Genomic DNA, 25,263 nt, shown 5'->3' on the forward strand with positions numbered 1-25,263 from the left:
TTTCTGATGAAGGGTCTAGGCCCGAAACGTCAGCCTTTCTGCTCCTATGATGCTGCTTGGCCTGCTGTGTTCATCCAGCCCTGCACCTTGTTGTCATTGGTTTAATAAATGTGCAAAAAAAATTACAGCAAAAAGAAAATTAGGGCATGACTTTTAAAATAAAACAAAGTTGTAACATGAATCAGAAATTACTAAGATTTAAATTTGAAGTGGTGAAAGTTTTCAGGAAGGTGATAGGTATAGTTCTTAGGGCTAAAGGGAACAAAGGGTATGGACAAAAGCAGGAAGAGGATACTGACTGGAAAAATCAGCCACGATCACATTGAATAGCAGGGCAGGCACGAAGGGCTGAATGGCCTACCCCTGTTCCTACTTTCTATGTTTCTATGAAAAGAACATGAGTCCAGAAATTCTGGCAACACAATTCAATTGTACCAAAATACAATGATTACAATGGCAGTTTCTCAACTGGTACAATAATATTAAGAAAGAAAATTTGAAATGTTATGACCAGCACACACAGTCTCTTGTTCCTAAATCTTAAGTGCGGATCTATCACATTTGACAATGCAGACTTCCATGTGTTACAAAGCAGAGGTCGACACCCGGCACCCCCCTCCCCCCCACCCCCAACCACGATAACTAAAACCGAAATACCCAGAGAAGCTCACCTCACCTCGTAACCTGTTAAAGGAAGTGTGAAAAGTGGTATAACCTGCCTCTCACCATGCACCCAATCTGTTATAAAAGGAGTGGTTAAATGAAAGAAATCCCTGATACTCACTTTGTAATCAACAAGTAACAATTTATTTGTCTGATTCTAACAGTAAACAAATTAACAGAACTACTAACAAACCAAACAATTCCCCCTTAATTACTAACTATTCCCAAATAAAAACAAAGTTCTATGATATGCTGTTCCAATAAATACAAGCCCCACTTATATGAACCAAAGTATTAAGAAAAATAAATTAAAACTCAATCTCTCAAAATTACAACTAAGAAAAGTCTTCGAGTGTTCTTTGCCTTCTCCACTGTTCTCTAGTCAGGAATGCCTATCTCCATCAAATTCGTGTGTCAGGAATATTAACTAAGAGTGCCATAGTACCTTTATTTAGATGGTGCTTACTCTGATAGCTTAGAGATTTCTGAGTGTGCCAATGATTTTCTCTTTCTTTAGAGCTGAACTTGAGCTGTTGAGAGCTGTTCTCTTAACAGATGGCAGTTGCTCTCCCACCTCTTCTTTTATACCCTTGATCACCTATCAATTTCTTACATTTGGATTGGTCCTAGGTTGTCAAAACCATTAGATTTAAATTTAATTGCTTTTTAGTCTCCAAGTGCCCAGTTGCCTTGTTAACAAAACAAATTGCCAAACAAAATAAAACTGCTTAAGTTTCTAGCCATCAGCCTTTTGATAATGTTTTAATTTCAAGAGCTCTCTGCACACCTGTACATTTTTTACATCTCTTCAAGGGACCACGCACTCTTCCCCCTATCATTTTACAAACATCAAACTCTAACATCCTGCCTTCCAATCCACAAATACTCTACCTAACTTCGCAACACATCAACATTTGCTATCAGATTTTTGCCATGACAACATCTGGCCAGCAGGTGGTCATACGAAGGGGGTTTCTGAAGACTCTCTCCAACTCCAACTCCAACTCCAACTCCAACTCACCATCTTGCAAATATTTACAAAGGCTGCATTTATGGGCAATGACACTGCCAGGTAAAGTGTTGTAGTATGCAAGTGCCAGAAGTGAGTGAATTGCACCTGACAATCTGGCAAAAATGACTGCGTCTGTTGTGCGAAAATTCAATCCAAGCAGAAACAAGTAAGCAGACCACAACAAGTTCTCACATTAGATTTTAAACTAATTGTAAGACCAGGAAAACAGAGCATAATTACAATCACCTGATAAATGTCCTTGTAAATCAATGCTTCTGGTGAATGTTAAATAGCCCGGTCTCTGTACAGGCACAATACAAAGTGGGTGACAATTTTCAAACCAGTGACTCTCCTACCAAAGAAATTTACAGGCTGATTATACTTGTTGCTGTGTTTTCCCAGATCTTACAAACAATTTAAAATTTAAATGTTATGCCAGTGATCAGTCATTGTGACTATTACAACTATCTGTTCAATAATGAGAGAAGTTTCTAATCGTTGCCCAGTTTCATCTACATGTGACTCTAACCCTACAGGTTTACTCTCAATTGCCCTTTAAAATAACTGAGTAAGCTACTTGGTTTAAGGGTAATTAGGAATGGGCAACAAATATTGATCACGCTAGTGATGCCCATATTCCATGAAATTATAAAGAAAAAGAATTATGAAGCCAAGATGGTGAGAATTATTCCGTTGTTCAGAAATGAAAAGCAGTACAATGAGTCTGTACTCACCATACATCTCACAAACATTTCCAACACTCATGGTCAGGAGTGAGAACTCCATCCGTTTCCAGACTAGCCAACCGTAGATCAGCTAACTTTAGCACAGATCAGACTAGAACCAACGTTGTTTCTTCCTGTTTGACTTAACTCCACTTACCCAAGTGAGCAACAATCTGTAGACTGAAATCTATCAGCAGGAAATGGACAATGGGCAGGTGTGGGGGATACATACATCACAAAACCCTTAAAGTTTGATATTTTTGCAAGATTCCTGTGCCAAGAGGAACAAGTCCAATTGTAAAGTACATCCACTGTGACTGTATGAAGTTCCTTAGTTTTCTTCCTGTAGCACATAATATTAACTGCCTAGAGGACAAATGAAAACAACTACTTTTAAACAATTTGGCTGTGCAGGAGTACAACTCTGGATCACATGATCTGCCTTTGAGAAGTTCTAGGACTTGATTTCTTCTGTAAATAACAGTCTCTGAAACCCAAAAGTGAATAATTTTGTGAAGTACTTGGAGATATTTCAGTGAATAATGAACACTACTTTGATACAAACATAGCAATACTTTTAAGATGCTAATGCAGGGCTTGGATGTTTAAGAATGCTAAAACATTGACATAATTTGGACATTGATAGTCCAATGTTATCGCATATTGCTCATGGACAGCAAATTGCATCTGGAATCACAGCAAAGGCTGGTGTACTGGTGCAGAGATGAGCAACTTGCCAATCTATTACTGTATCATACCCAAAGTTCTTATAGAAAAGTCAAATGGTAGAAACCAGAGGGACTGCTAAATGACATACTAACATAATATCTTATTAGTCAGAGTTGCATTTATTATGTGATTTTTCAGTACCAAATATAGTTCCATACTTTGGCCTCTTCTGGAGTACTGTGTGCAGTTCTGGTCACCCTGCTATAGGAAGGATATTAATTGAATTAGAGAGAGGGTTCAGAAACAATTTACCTGGATGTTGCCAAGAATGGAGGGTTTGAATGATAAAAAATAGGCTAGATAGGCTGGGACTTCCTTCAGTGGAGCATAGAAACTTGAGGGGTGACCTTATAGAGCTATATAAAATCACGAGGGGCATACACAAGGTGAATAACAAGGGTCTTTCCCCTAAGAAGGGGGAGTTAAAAACTAAGGGGCATATTTTTAAGGTGGGAGGAGAAAGATTTAAAAAGGACATGAGGGGCAACCTTTTTACACACAGAGTGGTTCATGTGTGGAATGAACTGCCAGAGGGAATGGTGGCTACAGTTGCAGTTACAACATTTAAAAGATATTTGGATAAGTTCACGAATACATAACGTTTGGAGAGATGTGGGCCATATGCAGGCACGTGGGACTTGTTTAGTTGGGGAACATGGTCAGTCTGAACGAGTTGGACTAAGGGTCCGTTTCCAGCTGTATGACTATTGGTGACACAACCAATATTACTTTAGGTTGTGAAAATGTACTTAATAAATTTGCTAATTTGTGGTCTAGCACTAGGAAAAGCTATTAGATTTCCATAAAAACTCAGGAGGATTCATCAATATCCTGTAGAGAAAGAAACTGCAAAAGACTGCAAAATCTGCTGTACACAACATGAGATAATACCATTATAGTCTGTTTACGCATCCCAACATTCAGGACCTTAAAACCACTCCTTCCAGGAAAAAAAGCTATTTACTTGCACTTCTTCCAATTTGGAATATTGGATGTGCTGCTTACAATGCAGTCGCCTCCACAAGAATGAGTGTAAACATAGGTCGAGTGACTGCTTTCCTGAAAACCTCTATTTGGTCCAAAGCGTGACTAGAATTTTCAGTGGTTTGTCATCTTTCTTCTCTATCCCACTCTGACCTTAGCTTCATACACTTTTCCAATGAAGTTCAATGTAAACTTGAGATACAGCATCTAATTTTTCAACTAAGCAACTTTGAGCTTCTGGACTCGACACAGTTCATCAATTTCAAGTCATGACCTTTACATGCATCTTTTTTTGAAAGCAGTTCTGCTGTTCACACTTGCACCTCGTTGTAATATCTTTACTATTGCTCTTTTCTATTACTATCCTGTTTTGTCTTACATCATCCCTTTTGTCACTTCATCTCTGTTGCCTTCCACCTTCTCTCAGAGTCTCTTTTTAGTTCTATTCCTCCATTCTCAATTTTTGAACTTCCTTTAAAACTGTTAGACCTCTAACTTACTTGATTTCAGATGAAACATCATAATGAAAGATTAACTTTATTTCTCTCTCCACAGATGCATTTTTCAGCATTTTCTGATTTTATTTTAAAATGTATCAATTAATTACAGAAGAATGGGATCATAGAAGTCAAAACGCTTGATAGCACAGCTAGATGTAGATGTTTTATTGAAAGAATTTCAATTAGATGTGTCAGCAGACATTTGTGGTCAGTATTTTAAAATCAAAGAGTTTGATATAGACACAATCAATGCTTGGAAATGGAACATGTTGAAGCCTACACTGAATGGAAGTGTGTTCAGCCAATCACAAAACGAACACAGTACTAGCTTCACCTACAATATCTTGTAATTTTCACCTGTGAAACCCTGATCTATTTCAAAAGAATAGAATCTACCTAACTCTCTGCTGACGTACAATGTCTTGGCCTCTGGCAGCTCTGCCAAAGGCCTGTTTTTCGTTTGCAAGTACAAACAGCAAATTTCAGCAAAGTTTACAACTCTGTCAAATCTTACCATGCAGGTCTGCATCAGAAGTATAATGTGAAGTACCACAGACAGTGTTGGACTGCAGAATACATTCCAGTGAAGGAAAAAAGGAGTTAGATGAAAAAACACAGACAGCAGGCTAACAACTGAAATCTTAAATTACACTTGTATTTGTTCCAAAAAACAGAGGACAGAAAATTGCCGTAGAATATACATCTCCCCCCACCACGCCAACCCCAGCACACACAAAGAATACACTAGACAGCTGTGTAATCCTAAAATGGAAATTGATTTTATTTTAAATCTCTCTGGTTCTGCCTATTTTCATTTCTGTTAAGGGCTCTACATTAAATCCCTACACCAATGCTGCAAATTTAAAATAGGAGGTTCAAAAGTTCAACTTCCCAATTCTTCAAATGCAAATATTATCAAAATTTTGCAGACTACTTCTATCAGAATGAACCACTGCACTGTATTATACCTCTGAACAAGCAGAAAGGCTCCAATTGTGAAGAGTGATGAACTGTCACAAAGTCAATACACTCACTGCCTCTGAGGCTTTTCACTCACTGTGCTGTACTTGGAAGCATGCTACTTGCGGTGAGTGGAGAAGTTCAGTGTTTGTTATGGAATGATGTGACATAGCAAATCAATGCAATTCTTACTACTTTTGTAAGTTAAGATGGTAAACTTTACATTCACCATCACATTAAAATATACTGCTCAACACATTCATAATATTAAACATTTTGAAAACTCGCTGCCTAGAATCGGCTTCAACGCCTTGCATTATAAAGGAATTGAAGAGAGTAAGTGACTCTGCTCCTGATTGCTATGCTTTGACATCTGATACAGTGTTTGAGAGAGTGATACAATTGAAGGAGATCAGTGAGATGGAGCTTGGTATTGATGCCCTTCACAATTGAACCCAATTGACACAAAGTCTGCACTTGTATGCAAAGTATGACCAATGTAACGGAGGGCCTTGAAATCTGCAAAGAAAAAGCCTAATCTTGTGGTTTGTGAAAGCTAGTGAAATGTGATCCTCTGTTTTTGGAAAAGTAGTAACAGAATCTTTGACCACGTAGGTGAGTGGAGTTGTTGCTCTGTCTAGGTGTCACACTGGTAGTGTCTATACCAACAGAGCCAGAGTGAGTGTACAATTGTTTGACCATTGATGGCTGTTCCACGAATCAGGCCAAAAAGGCCTTTAGCCCATTCCTATTAAAAGCAAATCCAGAAATTCTGTGGAACAAAGAGCCTAAAGAGCACTCCACAATGTATTTCTTCTATTCTGTCATTCACCATTTACTTTAAACTCCCTGAAGGATGCAATAGCATTGCCAAGGCTTAAACAAGGATACACATTCCTGTTTGGCAGCTGAACGACTAAGGATAGATTTGGTAGTGTTCTGCATTTTGTTTTCACAAGATTTTGTTGTAACATCGAAAAAAAGAGAGCCTTCGTTGGAAAATAAAATGGGATGGAAAAAATACTTCGAAACTGCAGTTTACAAAACTGAATGCTCATGTCAGTTTCTCTGTGTAAAGTGCAGAGAAAGGAATAAGTGTTAAAAGTAGACAAAGGCTTAAAAACAGCTCTGTACACTTGCATCTATTCTGGCTAAGTGGAGTCAATTTTCATTGCTGGCAGACGTCAGATAGCGAGGGGCTGCAGTGATCAGCTGGATGAGGATCATTTGCATTCAGTTGGTCAGCTGCACTGTGAAATTCTAATTGCAAGTAGTTTCAAGCTTGTTGGGGGCAGAGTTCTCCAGCAACAGATTAAAGGGGCAACTTGGGTCGATCCAAGTGGGGTGGGGGAAGGAAGGATTTAGCAACAAGGCACACTTAATGCCCATCTTGAATTTTAAAAGGTGCTTAAATAGTTATTAGTTATCACTCCCACAGCTTCCAGAGATTCCTTCAAATAGAACTGGCCATCTGTTATTATGTGCAGTAGGTACAGCACTCAGTGGGCTCTGCACTGCATTAAAATGGGCTTGCGCCTTTAACAATGTCATCAAATCCTCACCAATCTTAATTTAGGCCTTAAACTCTTGAAATCACTCCCTGCAAATCTGGAATCTTAGCCTACACTGCCCTCGCCCTTGCACACCTCTAACTTTCTCCATCCCCACAGCCATTATAAAATATGGTGTTCCTCCGGTTCTGCTCTCTTGTATATCTCTGAAATCTTGCCCTACCATTGGCAGTCATGCGTTCAGGCATTTGGACTTAACCTTTAGAATTCCTTCCTCCTGAAGTTGCTCTTTTTTATCCTGGCCAGTACTTGCCCCTCAGCCAGCATTACTAGAACTGATTATCGCATTGGAATTTTTGGGACCTTGTGTATAAATTGGCAGCTGTGTTTCCCACATTACAGCAATAGCTACACTTCAAAAGTACTTAATTGGCTATAAATTATTTTGTGATATTCAGCGGTCGTGCATAAAAATACAAGCTCTTTCGGTCATTTCTTGAAAACCTACCTTTTTGGCCAATCTTTTTGATAGCATTCCCAATACCTCCTTATGGAGGTTCAGGGTCAATTTTAGTTCAACCTAGTTCCAGTGAAGTGTTTTAAGATATTTTGAAGTGCTAAACGTGCAAGATAAATGACATTGTTATTGATTTATGTTGAATAACCGAGACTGTTGCCTGTTCTCAGTGGGAGCACCTGAAATCAGCCCACTGAAAATAAGTAGCGAGGAGGGGTTACTGCTAAGTTTAGAGTTAGTCCGTATGTTTTCACTGGGTAGCCAAGACACCAAAATTAGTTTCTGAAATCACTACTCCATGACACTAATACATGCTAAATCCCAAGGTGCTTTGTTAAATGTGTATTCAGGTAAAACAAGTCAACAAGAGTCCGGAAATCTCTTGCACTGTAAACAAACAACCCACGTTAATCCAACTAAAAAAAATGTTCACATTATAGAGCAGGCATCGATAGAGGTCAATTTTAGTTATATTTTAGTTCCAACTTTTTTTGTACTCGTCAAGGCCATTAGTCTTGAAAAACATTTATCAAGCACCCAGTGTCAATGCGGAACAATCATTCCCAGGTCAGGCAGAGCACAATTAGATGGTAGATGATACCGCTACCACTTTGCCACAAGAATGAACAGTAATCCCTAGTCTAAAAGAGACTTTCCCTGTCATTCCAGCACAGAGATTGTTGCAACTTCTACTTTCCCTATTTTGTAGAAAATTGCAGCCAATAATTTGATCTATCCAAGTCAAGACAAAGTTAACATAAAAAATGAAGCATGGCTCTGAACCGACAGGAAGAATGGAGACAGGTAGAGACGGGGAGGGAGGGACAGAGACAGAAAGTGACAGAGAGAGAGAGACAGAGAGCAGGTGCAGAGGAATGGTGGGGGGGGGGGAGAAAGAGACAGAAAGGGAAGAACGGTAGAGAGAGACAGAGAGAGAGAGCGAGAGAGAGAGCACGAGCGCGCGCGGGAAAGGGGAGAGAGAGGAGGGGGAGAGAGAGAGAGCACGTGCGCGAGACAGGGACGCACTCTCGCGTGCGCGCAGAGAGAGAGCGTGCGCACGTTGGGGGGGGGAAGAGAGAGTGCATGAGGAGAGAGAGAGGGATGCAGAGGAGAGACAGAGAGAGAGAGGGTACAGGGTGCAGAGGGGGAGGAGAGAGAGACAGAGAGACACAGAGACAGGTTGCAGGGTGTGGGGGGGTGGGGGGAGAGAGAGAGAGAGAGAGAGAGAGAGATGGGTTGCAGGGGTTGGGGTGGAGACAGAGAGATGGTGCAGAGGAGACACAGAGACAACAAAGGGGAGGGGCATTGTGGGGGTGGAGAGACAGTGAGAGAGGAAGTGAGAGAGAGAGAGAGAGAGAGAGAGAGAGAGAGAGAGAAGGGGGTGGGGCATGCAGAGGAGAGAGAGAGAATGAGAGGGGAGCATGCAGAGGAAAGAGAGTACACAGGGGGTGGATAAGAGAGAGAGAGAGAATAGGGGAGAGAGAGAGAGAGAATAGGGGAGAGAGAGAGAGAGTGCAGAGCAGAAAGAGACTGCATAGAGAGTGTTGTGTGGAGGTCTGTTGGGGTGGTGCATGTCAGTGATCTTGGGGGGCTGGCGGGGGGGGAGGGTCATGGATGAGTGTGTGGGGTGACAGTCTGTAAGCAAGTGAGCAAGTGAATGAGGGAGTGAGTGTTTTATTTCCTGAACATGCCAGGCATCCAACTTCAACCCATCAACTTTGAACTTTTCGCGAAAGTGTGGCAGCCATTAGGGCACCACATCTAGGATATGCGTATATATTTTATTATGTTACCAACACTGGCAGCCTCTGACAACCTGCTTTTCAGATTTTATTGTGGGTGGCCAGCTTTCCTGGGTCTTGGAAAACTTCACTTCACTTGAACAAGGAGCTACGCTCCGAAAGCTTGTAATTTTAAATAAACTTGGACTATAACCTGGTGTCGTGTGACTTCTGACTTTGTCCATCCCAGTCCAAGCCCAGCACCTCCACATCTTGGAAAACCTGGTAGCTGGTTCAAAGGCATAAACTGCAATGGGGAGAAGCTAAATGCCTTTTACAGCACTGATTGTGGGACAGGAGAAGCAGTGGTGGTTTGATGAAATCTTTCTTGTAGGTGCAAATTTGCTTGTGTCAAAATGCACGCCATCTGTAACCTTCAGACCTATCCCACCCTGTTAATATCCTGTGTAATATTCCCGAAGTGGAAGTTTAGTGCCTGGTCGTTGACTGCACTTGATCCCCTACTGTCTCTCCACTCAGTAAATATGAGCAACTAGTTATCCTGAAGGGGTTTTTGGAGACAATAAAGGTGCAGAGCTGGATGAACACAGCAGGCCAAGCAGCATCATAGGAGCAGGAAGGCTGACGTTTCAGGCCTAGACCCTTCATCAGAAATGGTTTTTGGAGATCTGCATTGCACAACATTATAAGTAGTTTGTGAGTCTTGAGGATTACAACCCAATAGCTCCTTAAAATAACGAGTCCATCCAGCCCACCTGAATTAGCTACCCATTTCATCTTAAACTTTGCCCTATTTTTATATATCATCTACAATTTTTCTTTTGCAGAAATGAATCTCTTTCCACTTAAAGATATTATGGAATTTGCTTCCACCACTGCTCGGTCAGTCTTTTCATTCAATTAAAAATTTCTCCTAAATGTTAGCAACTAGCTGTATTTGTTCTGTTTGTGATGGGAAATCAATGTGATCTTAAGGCTGTCTTGACTTACGAGCTCAAAACCAGCAACCCCAGCTTCCCTCTACTTACCAAAACCCCATAACCTTGAACATTTCTGTTTCAACCATCTTTTAAACTTTGTGTCCTTGTGAAAAAAAACAAAACCTTTTCAGTCTTTCCCAAGTTGTACCTTGCATAAATCTCTTCTGCACGCTTTCAATCACACTGGAATTCCTGAAATGGGGCCTGTTAAATTGGGCATGTGCCCCTTTTTCTCTTACACCCTGTGTTCTGATTCATGTTTCTGCGTACTTCCACTATCTACCAAAAAAAACCTGTAATTTGTTCTTATGCCTTTAAAGATTAAAGCTAACTCTACTAAAAGGCAGGTATTTGATGATGTGGTGATGACTCATATCATTAATACCACTGAATAACATAGGTTGCATAGGTAATAGCGAGAGGTACTACAAATTGCTCCCTCCAGTCCTGACAAAATGTTTGCTTGATGCCTAACTGGAATTTTGGAGATCAGTCTGTAGTTCCCAACAATTTTAAAAAGTAACTTCTAGAGCATGTTTAAAATCCGAAAGCAAATGCTTAGTTTTTGCATGCTGCGTTAGTACTCACAGGCAGGTATAAAGCACACGATCACTATTCATGGTGGTTTGTAAATTGTAAGGCTGCACCACTATTGTATTCTTGAGAGGTTTTGGTATGTTAAAATTTCTTACCCAGACCGCTCTGTTTTACATCAGACAGCTGTCTGGAATATGGAGGAGCCAGTAACCGGTATCCGCTGTACTTTGAAGAATTCTCAGAAAGCACCTGTCAGGCAAGAGAGACACTTTGTATAAAAAGGTGAAGACAACCTACTGAGGACTTCAGTAATGACTGGCAAAATCATTGACCATAGATGATCTATCTACAATTCTCAAATGGCAACTCTGTTATTGCAGCAATTAGTGGCACCCAACTCAGAACCATGGGGCAAACTCACCTTCATATTGAAAAACAAATGTAACCCAAAGAGAGTTTACACAAGAGGAGTGGAGGTCACCACAAGTGAACTGGTCATGCTAATAAAACCAACTCAACATTCAGAGAGACAAGTGTCTTGTACTTTCACAAAAAATTGTGCTCATTAATTCACAATTAATCAAGCTCTTTTATTGTGCAACCTTAAGATACAGCGTAGAAAATACAGCTTTGGCTGAACCACTTGACAGTAGGAGCTCAGCACAGATGAATTAAGCTCCTCAACAGTAAGGAGCACCTCTGCCTGTCACCTCAAGCCAGGGAATTCTGAATTAGGCTTGCAGTAAATGTAACACTCCTTGGACTAGAAATAATAAATGACCATTTTAACCAGCTGAAACTTTCATCCCCTGAATTCATCACTTAACCTGAAATAATGTTTGCGATTAACAAACTGAGTATGAACTAAGTATCTCAAAAAGATGGTGCCTATCATAGACCAGAAACGGATAGTACAACCAGGCTGAAGTGACAATTAGGCTCATAGAGAAACTGGAAAAGCTGGGATTGTTTTCCCAGGTGTGGACAGATTATTGTGGATGAGCACCAAATGTGAATGTTGTGATGTGCTTAATATCATTCCCTATTACTTACCTCCATTGAACCCATCTTCCTAGTCTTGGTCAGGGCAGTCTTCCTGTGACTCTGGAAAGGCTCTGCTGGCTGAGGCAAAGCTGGAAGAAACCCATCCGCATCATCACTTCCCCGATTCTCTGAAAGATCCTCCATGCTTCCTTGATCAGTCTTTGATCCACCTTCATTCTAAGGAAGAAATAAACAGCATTGCAATAATCTCTCCCTTGCTTTCTCTCTCATTTTTTCCTTTTTTTGCATCCAGTAGTTTTCCTTTTATCTCTTTGCAGGACAGTTGTTAAGGATATGTGAACTCAGAAACAGTTCAATTACCATGAGGATACTGCACAGATTTTCACAATGTTAAAAATTTATATTGTAAAGAGCTGACAATCACAAACTAGCAGCAACAACTTGCTCATGAACTGGAAGAAATACTTGAAGGGAAGATTTTGGGGGGATAGGGGAGTGGGATCCTTTGGGTAATTCTTTCAAACAGCCAGCACCAGGCTTGATGGGCCACCTTTTGTGCCACCCCCAGCAGGATGCCACCACCAGGCACATACTCCCCTCTCCTAGTCAGCCTTCCACAACGACTGCAGCCTTCAGGACACCCTGGTCTACTCCTCCTTCACTCCCAACATGCCCCACAGCCCCTTGGCACCTTCCCCTGCAACCGCAGAAGGTGTAACGTTTGCTCGTTTGCTTCCTCCCTCAGTATTCAAAGACCAAAATACACCTTTCAGGTGAAGCAGCACTTTACCTGCACTTCACTTAATCTAGTCTACTGCATTCGCTACTCACAATGTGGTCTCCTCTACATTGGGGAAACGAAGCATAGATGGGTGACTGCTTCATAGAACACTTACGTTCTGTCCATAAAAAAGGCACCTGCACTCACCTATCACCATTCCACCCACCTTCCCCAGCTCCATCCCTCCTCTCTATTCATTTCAGAGGTCCCTTACCCCTCCCCCATTTCTGAAGAAGGGTCCCGACCTGAAACGTCAACTTTCCTGCTCCTCTGATGCTGCTTGGCCTGCTGTGCTCCTCCAGCTCCACACTGTTATCTCTGACTCCAGCATCTGCAGTTCTTACTATCTCTGACTGAGCTTCCAGTTGCCTGCCACTTCAACACACCACCTTGTTCCCTGGCCAACATCTTCTCAGACTTGCTGCAGTATTCCAGTGAAGCTCAGCACAAGCTGGAAGAACAGCACCTCATCTTCTACTTGGGAACTCTACAGCCTTTTGGCCTCAATATCAAATTCAACAATTTTAGGGCTTGAGGCACTTTCTCGCACTTTTTTACCCCAACCCCCACACCCCAGGGCTGTTATCATGTGGTCTGCTATTACACACAGCCCATTGTTAGTAATGAACAGCCACCATTAGCAACTATTCATTCTCCTAGGCTGGCCATTATCCACTCCTTTGTCTATCCAATTTATCTCTCTTTGGTCTAAATCTCCACCTATCGCTTACTCCTTATCCCCTCCTCCACCCTATGTTCTGCATAAAAACTAACTCTTTCCTAGCTACCAGCACTTCTGATCAAGTGTCACTGGACCCGAATCCTTAACTCTGATTTCTCTTCACAGATGCTGCCAGACCTGCTGACTTTGTATGCTTCAGATTTCTCTTGCAGGTGAGAACAAGTTCACATTCTCAGAGATATAGTTAGGTGCCTACATACAAGTTTGCCTACATACATAAAATTTGAGCAAGGGGAATGAACACAGTTTCTTCAATTTGTTTCAGCTACAACTTTTGCCATATCAACCTCCACATCCTGAAAGGCTGCAGGTTATCAATCGTTACCTGAGACTCTAACTCAGGCTTTACTAGCCAAGCAGATACATTGAACCATTTAAAAAAAAACAAATAGCATCAATAATTGCACACTTTCCAGTAGTTGAGGTTACACAATTTATGAAGTAGAAACTCTGAATCCATTCTATGACTTGGAGCCCTCACTGTTGCTGTCCTAGTTCACTGGTCTACAATAGTTGAGCTCCAAGCTCCAGCAGGGTCAGTCAGCATAAACAGTACTAAAACATGAAGGTCCACTGTGCAGGTAAGAAGGGGAAAAAAAAAAATCAGTCCCAATTAAAACTCAACTAGTCAATCCCATTGCATTAGGACAGGGTTAAAATAACAGGTGGAAACTACACTGGCAGGCACAGTTCCAACACTATTTGCAGGCAGCAAATCAGCATTTTGAAGGTCTGTACTGCTTGCTCCTGAATTGGAGGCATTCCTAGAAATGTTTATCTAAACAAATGTTCATTTCCTGGCCATCCAATTGGCTTGTGCAGTCAATAGGCAACTCTTCATACATGTAGTTGAATTAAATTCTGGTTCTAGAAGTCACTCCTGCGTATGGACATTGGAGGTTTGTGCAGCATCAGCATATACGAGAGGGAACATAGCCTGTGCTTCGAGTAAGACCAGCAAGTGCAATTATCATCAGCATTTACACTCCAACCCTGAAGGCCAATCCAGCTAACAAGGAAAGGTTCTACACAGATCTCCGTGAATGCCGCACCCAAGGACAAAATTGTTGTTCTTGGTGATTTCAAGATCAGAATTGGCCATGATAGCCTGGTATGGAAGGCAGCGTTTGGAAACCATGCAAATGAAAACCACAATGAAACCAAATGTCTGTTCTCGGAACTCTGTGCAGAAAAACAGCTGTCCACAACCAACACCTTCTATTAACATAAAGATCACTTAAGATGAGATATTTATATCATCTAGACCACAGGTAAGTGGTTGAAGACTGGAGGTTGACTAACGTGGTGCCACTATTTAAGAAAGGTGGTAAGAAAAAACCAGGGAACAATAGATCTGTGAGCCTGACATTGGTGGTGGGAAAGTGGTTGGAGGGAATCCTGAGGGACAGGATTTACATGTATTTGGAAAGGCAAGAATTGATTAGAGATGATCAACATGGCTTTGCGAGTGGGAAATCATGGCTCACTAACTTGATTGAGTTTTTTTGAATAAGTAACAGAGAATTGAGAATGGCAGAGTGGTGGATGCAATCTATGTGGACTTCAGTAAGGCGATCGACCAGGTTCCTCATGGTAGACTGGCTAGCAAGGTTAGATCACATGGAACAGAGGGAGAACTAGCTATTTAGATACAGAACTAACTCAAAAATAGCAGACAGAGGGTGGTGGAAGGTTGCTTTTCAGACTGGAGGCCTGTGACCAACAGTGTGCCACAAGGATCAGCACTGGATCCACTGCTTTTGTCACTTATATAAATGATTTGGATGTGAACATAGGAGGTATGGTTAGTAAGTTTGCAGACAACACCGAAATTGGAGGTGTAGTGGACAGCGAAGGATATCTCAGAGTACAATGGGACCTTGATCAGGTGGGCCAATGAGCTGAGGAATGGCAGATGGAGTTTAATTATTTAGATAAATGCGAGGTGCTGCATTTTGGAAAGGCATATCAGGGCAGGACTTATACACTTCATGGTAAAGTCCTGGGGAGTGTTGCTGAACAAAAAGACTTTTGAGTGCAGGTTTATAGTTCCTTGAACGTGCAGTTGCAGGTAGACAGGATAAGGAAGAAGGCGTTTGATGTGCTTGCCTTTATTGGTCAGTGCATTGAGTATAGGAGTTGGGAGGTCATGTTGCGGCTGTACGGGACATTGGTTAGGCCACTTTTAGAATACTGCGTGCAATTCTAGTCTCCCTTCTATAGGGAGGATGTTGTGAAACTTGAAAGGGTTCAGAAAAGATTTACAAAGATGTTGCCAGGGTTGGAGGGTTTGTGCTATAGGGAGAGACTGAATAGACTGGGGCTATTTTCCCTGGAGCGTCGGAGGCTAAAGGTTGGCCTTATAGACGCTTATAAAATCATGAGGGGCATGGACAGGGTAAATAGCCAAGGTCTTTTCCCTGGGGTGGGGAAGTCCAAAACTAGAGGACGTAGTTTAAGGTGAGAGGGGAAAGATTTAAAAGAGACCTAAGGGGCCACTTTTTCACACAGAGGGTGGTGTGTGTTTATGGAATGAGCTGGCAGAAGTAGTGGTGGAGGGTGGTACAATTACTACATTTAAAAGGCATCTGGATGGGTACGTGAATAGGAAGGGTTTTGAGGGATATGGGCCAAATGCTGACAACTGGGACTAGATTAATTTAGAATATCTGGTTGGCATGGACAAGTTGGACCGAAGGGTCTGTTTCTGCGCTGCATATCCCTATGACTCTATGACAACATGGAAGTATTGCTACATTGAGCACTGACGCCAGATTGACCTAAAGGATGTCCTGCAAACTGGAGTCATGCCCAGTGCTGATTGTCATTCAGACCACTGGCTTGTGGACTCAAAGCTGAACTTCCACTTTAAACCTAAGCCCAAGAACACATCTAGAGACAAACCAAAACCTGCAAACCTCACTTTGCAGAGATAGGTTACAAGGAAGCCAGCAGAACAAATTAGAACAACCTTATCTCAGTGCCCACTCCATTCCTGAAGAACTCTAAGAGCACATTAAAGTTGCTGGAGGAACTAGTTTGATGTGAATGATTTGGAAATCCAAGATTTGCGAATGATAAAAAGGTTAGGTCACCAGGCTCCCCCAGGATCAAGCATGCAGCACCCTTTCATATAAACCGAGGAACATCCACAGTGACTGGGGCATCACACCTACAGAAAAAGCCTAATGGAATGCTGCTACTGTCAACATAAGAAGCTAGAAAAAAACCATCTGTGGACCAGCACATCACATCCAAAATCTCCTGAGGAGTGTCGACGATAAGATACTACACACCAACAGGATGTCATCCTGGATTGCTGGTTGGAACACATTCAAACACCTTTCAGTGCATTATAGTGCCATCAGCCTAATCAATCAAAGCTGATCCCTGGAGGAAACTGTGACCACCATTAACCAGGTGAATAGCAACAAGAGAAGATGGAATTCCACCCAAGGCCTTGAAACATGGAGGCCACTGCCCTACGTACCAAGCTCCGTGAACTTTTCATGGCTGCTGGGAAAAGGGCTGAATCCCGCAGGACCTTTGTCATGCCATTACCATCACCTTGTCCAAAAAACACAGGAGAAAAGGCAGACAGCTGCAACCATTGTGGGAGCTCCTTGATATCTGTTGCTGGGGAGATCCTGCCCGGACAACTTCTGAACAGGTTTGTTCCAACTATTGCAGAGGAAACCTCTCAGAAAATCAGTGTGGTTTCACAGCAAAGAGAGGCTCCACAGACATGAGCACCCTCTTGTTCAGGCATGACTGTGCTGCAGGCAATAGCAGATCTTGAGGAGGAAGTTTAAGTATGGTCCAGACTGATGAAGGATTTTTTTCCAATCTCGGGCATTTTCAAGTTCACCGAAAGAGACAGGAAAAAGCCATCTTTGACCTTCTTTTCACTGATGACTGCATTCTCCTGACCCACAACAAGTCAGATGCACAACAGCAGTGTTGTTCTGAGGCAGTACAACTCCTCAGACTAAAATTCAATGCAAAGCAAATGGAAGTCCTGAATCAGCCTGCACGAGAAGAAGAATATGGACTATCAAGCACTGTCATTGAGGGAACTGAGCTGGAGACAATACAGCAATTTATCTATTCGGGGGAGATCATCTTGTTTGATGCACCATAGACAAGGAAGTGGACAACAGGTCTTCAAAAGCAAACAATACATTTGGCAGACTCTACGAACCTATGTGGAGCAATGAGAGCCTCACAGAGCACAGACCAAACCTGAAGTGTACAAAGATATGGTGGAGTGCAAGCTAATAAATATTAAATTCCAAATTCTAATCGATTAAAAAATACATTTGAACAAGTGTCAAAATCAAACAGAGTGGCTTGAATCCTCTGTGGGGCATCTACACAACAATAAAATGAGGCAAGAGAATTCTTCCGTGAGAGAAGCTGCTTTTTAACTCCCTGTGTACCTGGACAGAATCAAAACATGTACCAACTTAAATCTCAGGGAAAATTTATTTCCTACCATAAGCAACAAACACAAACTAGAGGCAGACAGATGCGATTCAATGGCAACTCTCAAGTGCTTTACTGCCAATGAAACACCTTTGAAGAGCAGTCACTGATGTAACGTGGGAAACATGGCACAAATGATCAAACGGTGGCTCAGTGGTTAGCACTGCTGCCTCACAGCACCAGGGACCTGGGTTCGATTCCACCCTCGGGCGAATGTCTGTGTGGAGTTTGCACATTCTCCCTGTGTCTGCGTGGTTTCCTCCAGGTGCTCCGGTTTCCTCCCACAGTCTGAAGTTGTGCAGGGTAGGGTGGATTGGCCATGCTAAATTGTTCAGGGATGTGTAGATTAGGTAGGTTATGAGGGATGCTATGAGGGATGCTTTGAGGGACGGTGAGGACTTGTTGGGCCAAAGGGCCTGTTTCTACACTGTAGGGATTCTATAATAAAAAAAAACTGTTCAGGTGGTGATAGTTGAGGACAAGTATTTGACAGAACACTGCGGAGACTTTCCCTGTTCCTTTCAAATAATGCCTTGGCTCATTTAAGTCCACCATGAAAATGGGATCTCACTTTAATATCTCTACAGCATGGTTTCAATCGAAAGAAGCACATCCTCACCACCGCACTCAACCCTCACTGTGGACTATTATACTCAAGTCTCAGGATGTCGGATTAGAACCCAGAACTGTATGTCCAAGATAAAGGAACACAGTCCACTGCACTACTCTCTTGCTCACTGTCTAAGCTCTGATGAAGTGTCATCTGGACCTGAAACATCAGCTTGCCCTCTCTCCACAGATGCTGCCTGACCTGCTGTTATTTGCAGCAATTTTGTTTTTTATTTTCAGTAGAGATTCCAGCATCTGCAGTAAATCTGCTCTGTTCTGCAGCTGACGTTAAATTATTTTCATAGGAGAATACAAATACCTGAAATGCTAATTTCTAACAATTTCATACGTATGTTTGAAACAGATGCAGATATATGCATGAATCAACAGATAAATCGCGGTAAGTGAGGTATTTTTGCAGTTAAATAAAAGGAAAATGCAAAAATGATCAGTTATGTCTGACAATACAAGATTTCCTAAGGGACTCCAATAGGATTTACCTCAGCTGATGCAGGCCGAAACCCAGACCCTGTGGGGGCATTTTCGTCTTCATCACAGCCTTTAGCACCTGGGCTGAAATGAAGTTCCACGTGGAACCGTTCTTCTGAAGAAGGATCCTATTATTAAAAACAAAATCAAAGCATACCAAAATTACATTTTATAGATTACACGAACACCAATCATCATTATCAACAAGTTGATAAAAGCGGTTAAAAAAGCATACACAATCCTAGACTTTATAAGCAAGAGTACAATCAATTCTCTGTAACATTTTATAATAAGTGCAGAAAATTTTCCCAAGCTCCTAACTCATGGACACAAACTCCATGATTCCATAGTTCCCCAAGGCATCACATTTCATACTATTGCTTTTTCTTTATGAGTCAATATCCTCTGGATCAAAGTAGATGACAGAATGTGATTAGGAGTAAATGACCTTGAAGGTACCAAGCAATCATTTTTAAAATGAATCTGACAGCTGATTTATGAAATCTGTGCTGTAATCTGTGGTTCAAGTGCTTAAAGTTATTAAGATGACAAGTTAAACATTAAGAAATGCTCAGATATTCTGGTGCAACAATAACATTCAATAGCTTTCAGAGTGGGCCATTAGATCCAATCGTTCTGTTGCACCAATGCAATACTGTTTCCACCTGCAATACAACTGAAGATCTTGACTACTGTTCAGGAGAGTATATTAAAAATGGCTCCAATTACACACAGCACCCAAAGAACCGTTTTCTTTCTCTACAGTACTGTCAAAGATTTCAAGCTGAAACCACTCACTTACCTGAACACGGGTGAACAAATAACCAAAGAACTGGGAATGCTGCAAATCAAAAACAAAAACAGAAATTGCTGGAAAAACTTATCAGATCTGGCAGCATCTGTGTAGACAAAGCAGAGTTAACGTTTCAGGTCCAGTTTTGCTTCTTCTGAAAGGGTCAGTTCTGAAGAAGGATCACTGGACCCAAAACATTAACTCTGCTTTCTCTCCACAGATGCTACCAGGCCCGCTCAGTTTTTCTAGCATTTTCTGATTTTGTTACTGGTGAACAAATATTCATTTCAGACACCCTGTTTATTCAATATAAAATCTAAAAGTTTTCTCCATCTGATATGTTAATTTGAAAGAAATATATTATCTTATTTTTCTTGCTGCTTCTGTTACCTTTTTTTCAGACCAAAATATGCCAATCACACTGGGATTGGTGAAGCAATAACCAGACACATGTACAATGCGTCGAAAGGCTCTCTTGAGGTTTACAATGCTAAAGTATTGCATGTCCAATAACTTCATTTCTGAACTGTAACCATGACTGTTATTCAGTCAAATTAATCAAATCAGTAAACACAGACAAAATTCAGTCAGTTTCAAAAGGTAGTTAGTCTTGGTTCACATGGGGCCTTAGGCATTTCTATTCATTAGAGAGTCAAATTAGAATTAGATTTTATTGTCGCATGTACTCAAGTACACAGATGCAGGAGTAGTGTGAAAAGTGTACAAAGTCGCCATTCCTGTCACCAACTTAGGTACAAGTCGAAAAATAAAGAAATACAGTTAAAAGTTCAGAATTTCAGTCCTTCTACAGCCATTGGCCTGCCTTCGTTCCATGCTGGGCTTTCCCCAAGAGGGCTCACTCTCCCATGCACTGGGGCCGAACTCCCCAAGAGCATACACTCTCCCCCTGTACTGAGCTGACACCTTCACTGCCAACATCCATCCAGACCGGTCAACAGCCTTCACCGCTGAGTAACGCGGCTATAACAGCAAGGAGGCAAGTGAGACAGGGACCAGGAAGACTGCCATGTGATGAATTAACTGGTTTTAGCTCATTCATGGCATGTGGGACATTGATGTTGGTCTCTGCTCAGTTGGAAGGGGAGGACTGAGGCTGGTGGGTGGATTATGGGAAAGATCAGCAATGGTCCCTGCCCTGAGTAATCTCTGCACTTGCCAGCAGTGAAAAGTGTTAGTTTGGGATGTGTCTGAAACTTACAGACACTCACTGTGTAAACGTGATCACTTGAGAAATATGGTGGAGTGATCCTGATGCTGATGCTGGAGAAGTGTACCCCTCTAAGAAATACTGGAGAAACATTTTTCTCCTTATGGAGAAAGGAATGTGATCTCAAAGCTGAAAAGCAAAGTGGTTTTACAAAATTCAAAGAGAATCTCTCTAGATCACTTCGCTACACATAGGTGATGTTGGGACTAGTAATCCAGAGGCCCAGACTAATTCTCTGGGGACACAGGCTCGAATTCTATCGTGACAGCTGGCCGAACTTGAATTCAATTCAGAAATCTGGAATATTAAGCTACATGATAACTATCATCTATGGTTATTAAATTTTATCTGGTTCCTATGTTAGGAAATCTGCCATGCTTAGCCGGCCTGGCCTACATGCAAATCCAGACCCACAAGCAATGTGAGACAACAAGGTGCAGACCTGGATGAACACAGCAGGCCAAGCAGCATCGTAGGAGCAGAAAGGCTGACATTTCGGGCCTAGACCCTTCATCAGATGTGGTTGACTCTTAATGGTCATTATGTAGGGCACAGCAAGCCACTCAGTTCAAAGGTAATTAGGGATGGGCAACAAATACTGACCTTGGCAGTAACATCCATATCCCATGACAGAATAAAATCCAAAAAGTTTACAGCATTGAATGCATTGGAAAAGGGGATATTTATGAAGACTGTACCTTATTGTTATCCTCATACAACATAATGACAATTTGGGTCATATAATTCAGTTCTGAGACTGCTCCGAGATAGTCCATGGCTCTCTTCCACTGTTGATCCTTTAGCTCCTAAGAATTAGAGATAAAATTAATTAATTAATTCTGACTAGAAATCAATGAAAAAAATTTGGTGATAGTTTCAGAAAGGGGTGGAGGTGCTGGAGTAGCTCATCAGGCAAAGGAAGTAAGGCAAAAGCACATGACAATAAGGGACACATTGGGGTTAGGAGGGGGAATTAATCAGAAATATTTTTTCTCACAAATGCTGCACAATGTCAGGAGCACCAATCAAGGAATAACTGATTCGGTGTAAGTAAAACGTGCACTTACACACAAGAGACCTCCATAACGAAACAAACTCAGCAAAGAATGGACGTGACTTTCACTCGTGAAATAAAGCCGTGTTCGAACATGGCGCCCAGGAGACATCACCCCTCTGGAATAGCTACACAACAAAGCAAAATGCTAGTTAAGTAATCAGTAACAAAGAGATGTGCATTTACATAGCACCTTTCACAACTTCAGGACACCCCAATGTGCTTTGAGGATATTTGATGTTAAGGACAGACAAGTAGGAAAAGGAAGTGGTGGTGTGCTTTTATTTCCTTTATTCATTCACAGGATGAGTGCTGATAATATGAAGTGAGATCGGGACATTAGTAAGGGAGGATCTCAGATTGGAAGAGCAATCTGTTTGAGTGGAGCTAAGAAACAGCATGGGGCAACAGTTGGAGTTGGAGTTGAAGTTGAAGTTATTTATAAGTCACCAAATATTAATTTTAGTGTGGGCATTGTGTTAATCAGGAGATAAAGGAAACCTGTAACATGGACAACACAGTTATCATGGGTGACTTCAAATTACATACAGACTGGGTAAGACAACTGAGCACTAAATCTGTGAAGGATGTATTTCTGTAGTATGTTAGGGTTAGTTTTCTTATACATTGAGGAGTCATCTTGAGGACAGGTATTTTTAAGTCTAGTATTATGCAATTGAAAAAAGGGCTAATTCATAATGTTGCTGTCAAAGAACCTTTAGAGAGGAGTGACCACAATATGATAGAATTTGACATGACTTTTGACAATGAGGTGGTTCAATCTGAAGCAAAAGTGTCAAGTTTAAAAACAAAGGAAATAAAAAACATGAAGCACAAGTTGGCTGAGATATATTAGGAAAATACACGAAAAGGCATGACTATACATTGGCAATGAATAATCTTTAAAGAATTATCACATGGCTTACAGCAACTATACTTTCCTTCAAGATACAAAAACTCAATAAAGATCAGTCAACTATGGCTGCCAAAAGAAGTTAAAGATTGCATAATATAAAAGGCTTATGAAAAGAATGGGATAAATAGACCTGGATAATAATCATCTGATTGAGCAGTATTAGCGTGGATTTGCGAATAGAAAATAGTGTTTGATGAACTTCAAGTCTTTTGAAGATGCTAATAATAAAACAGATAGAGGCGAGTTAATGCATGAGGTATGCTTGGATTTTCACAAGACTTTTGAGAAGGTCCTTTACAGGAGGTTGGTTAGCAAAATTACAGCACATGGGATAGGAGATAATATACTGGCATGAAATAAGGATTGGCTAACAGACAGAAAACAGAGCCGGTAGGAATAAATGGGGAATTCGTCCATAGGCAGGCTGTGGCTAGTGGGGTGCCACAAGGACCAGAACAGGAATACATGTTCTGAGGTAGATGTAAAGTGGGTTCAGGAGGATTTGAACAGGTTTAGTGAGTGGCAGATGGAATATAACACGGGGAACTGAGGTTTATCCACTTTGATAGAAGAAACAAATTGCAGAGTATTTGTTAAATGGTAAGAAGTTGGAAAGCATAGATGTCCAAAGGGACCCAGCGTCCTTGTCAATAAATCACTGAAGGCTAACACATGTAGGTGGAGGTATAGCTATTAGGAAGGCTAATGAAATGATAGCTTTTATTGCAAGAGAATGAGAGTGCAGATTAATGAAGTCTTACTTCAATTATATTTAAGCTTGGCTAGACCACATCTGGAGTATTGTGTGCAGTTTTGGTCTCCATACCTTAGGAAAGATATATTACTAGAGAGAGTGTGATGAATGTTCAACAGGCCTGCTCCCACAATGGTGGGAGCGTTGTATGAACAAAGATTGGCTAAACTGACCTGCATTCTCTAGCATTTTGAAGAATGAAAGACATTCTTAAAGAAACCTACAAATTCTTGAAGGGATAGACAAGGTAGACGAAGGTATGACACATTTCCCTGGTTGGACAATCTAGAACCGGGGGTTTAATTTTTTAAAAATGACAGATGCCATTTAGGACCTAGATGAGGGGATTTTTTTTTGCTCGGAGGGTTGCGAATCTTTGGAATTCTCTATTGCAGAGGATCTTGGAAGTTGCCTTTGATAGACTTTTGACTAACAATGGTGTTAAGGGTTAAGAGGATACTGTGGATAAATGGCAATGAAGTTTTCAATCAGCCATGATCATATTAAATGGCAGAGCTGGCCAAATGGGCTCAATGTCAACTCCTGTTCTTATGTTCTTCACAAAAACATGCTGACTATCCCTGATAAATCCATGCCTCTCTAAATAACAGTTAATCCTATCTCTCAACATTAATGCCAATACTTGATCACTACGGAGGTCAGACTGACTGGCCTACAATCATTTGGCGTCTCTCTAGTACCTAGTAAGGATTGGAAAATCATCCTCAGAGCATTTACTATTTCTTCCCTGCTTCCTTTAACAGCCTAGTCTACGATTCTAGCGGCCCTGGTGATTTATCCATCTTCAAGGAAGTCAGTCTCTTCAATTCCTCCTTTCTGTTTATACTCATTTTATATCGTATTTCACACTCTTCCTCTTTAACTCGAATATTGCACCATTCTCCTCCTTTGTGAAGACAGTGTCAAAAAAACCCATTAGAACCAATCCCAAGATACCATGCACATCTCTGATAGGCCCAACATTAAGTGTCAGGTGCTCTTTTATATCCAATTGGAAAGTAGGGATGGGCCACACTTTAACGTCACATCCAAAAGATGGTATCTTCAACAGTACAGCCTTGGTTCGGCACTGTCATGTCAGTCTAGATTTCTGTTCATTTCTCTGGAATGGAACATGAATCAACAGCCATCTGATGTGGAGATGAGTGTGTTACCATCAAGTTACAGCTGATATAACAAACTAGCTCCATTCTATTGCCTATCATCTTCTCTCCAGTTCTCCTAATGAGACTTGCATTTTTGTAGCGCTTTTTACATAGAGAAATGCACCATGAGAAAATCACCTCAAATGCGTAAAAAAAATGTCAAGGAAGTGAAATTCAATACTGAGACAAACGATGCGTTAGTAGAAGGGTGACTCCATACTGACTGAAACTCTGGTGTTTCAAGTCAGATTTAGGAACAGAGATTCCAGCCAAAATATTTTTCCTCAGAAATCGAAGTCTCCCAATACTTTGCCTGAACGTGTTTTATTTTAAGTACTAGAAGCTTGTTCAAAAGGCATATGGTCAAAAATCAAGGGCATC

The 25,263-nt window shown here is 41.3% G+C and overlaps 1 protein-coding gene across 8 annotated transcripts in view; it reads right to left on the reverse strand.

Moving 5' to 3' along the window:
• The window catches only part of LOC109937657 (inositol hexakisphosphate and diphosphoinositol-pentakisphosphate kinase 1-like), a 172,782-nt gene that overhangs the window by 63,694 nt on the left and 83,825 nt on the right, over window positions 1-25,263 (reverse strand). For all 8 annotated transcript variants that reach the window (XM_048617084.1, XM_048617083.1, XM_048617082.1 and 5 more), the window contains exons 21-25: window positions 22,060-22,174; window positions 21,691-21,798; window positions 18,983-19,099; window positions 11,914-12,081; window positions 11,016-11,109 (exon numbers count right to left, since the gene is read on the reverse strand). In XM_048617084.1, the coding sequence (XP_048473041.1) occupies window positions 11,016-11,109; window positions 11,914-12,081; window positions 18,983-19,099; window positions 21,691-21,798; window positions 22,060-22,174 (602 nt within the window). The remainder of the gene's footprint in view (window positions 1-11,015; window positions 11,110-11,913; window positions 12,082-18,982; window positions 19,100-21,690; window positions 21,799-22,059; window positions 22,175-25,263) is intronic.

This window comes from Rhincodon typus, chromosome 36, assembly GCF_021869965.1.
Source record: "Rhincodon typus isolate 14 chromosome 36, sRhiTyp1.1, whole genome shotgun sequence".
NCBI classification, from domain to species: domain Eukaryota; kingdom Metazoa; phylum Chordata; class Chondrichthyes; order Orectolobiformes; family Rhincodontidae; genus Rhincodon; species Rhincodon typus.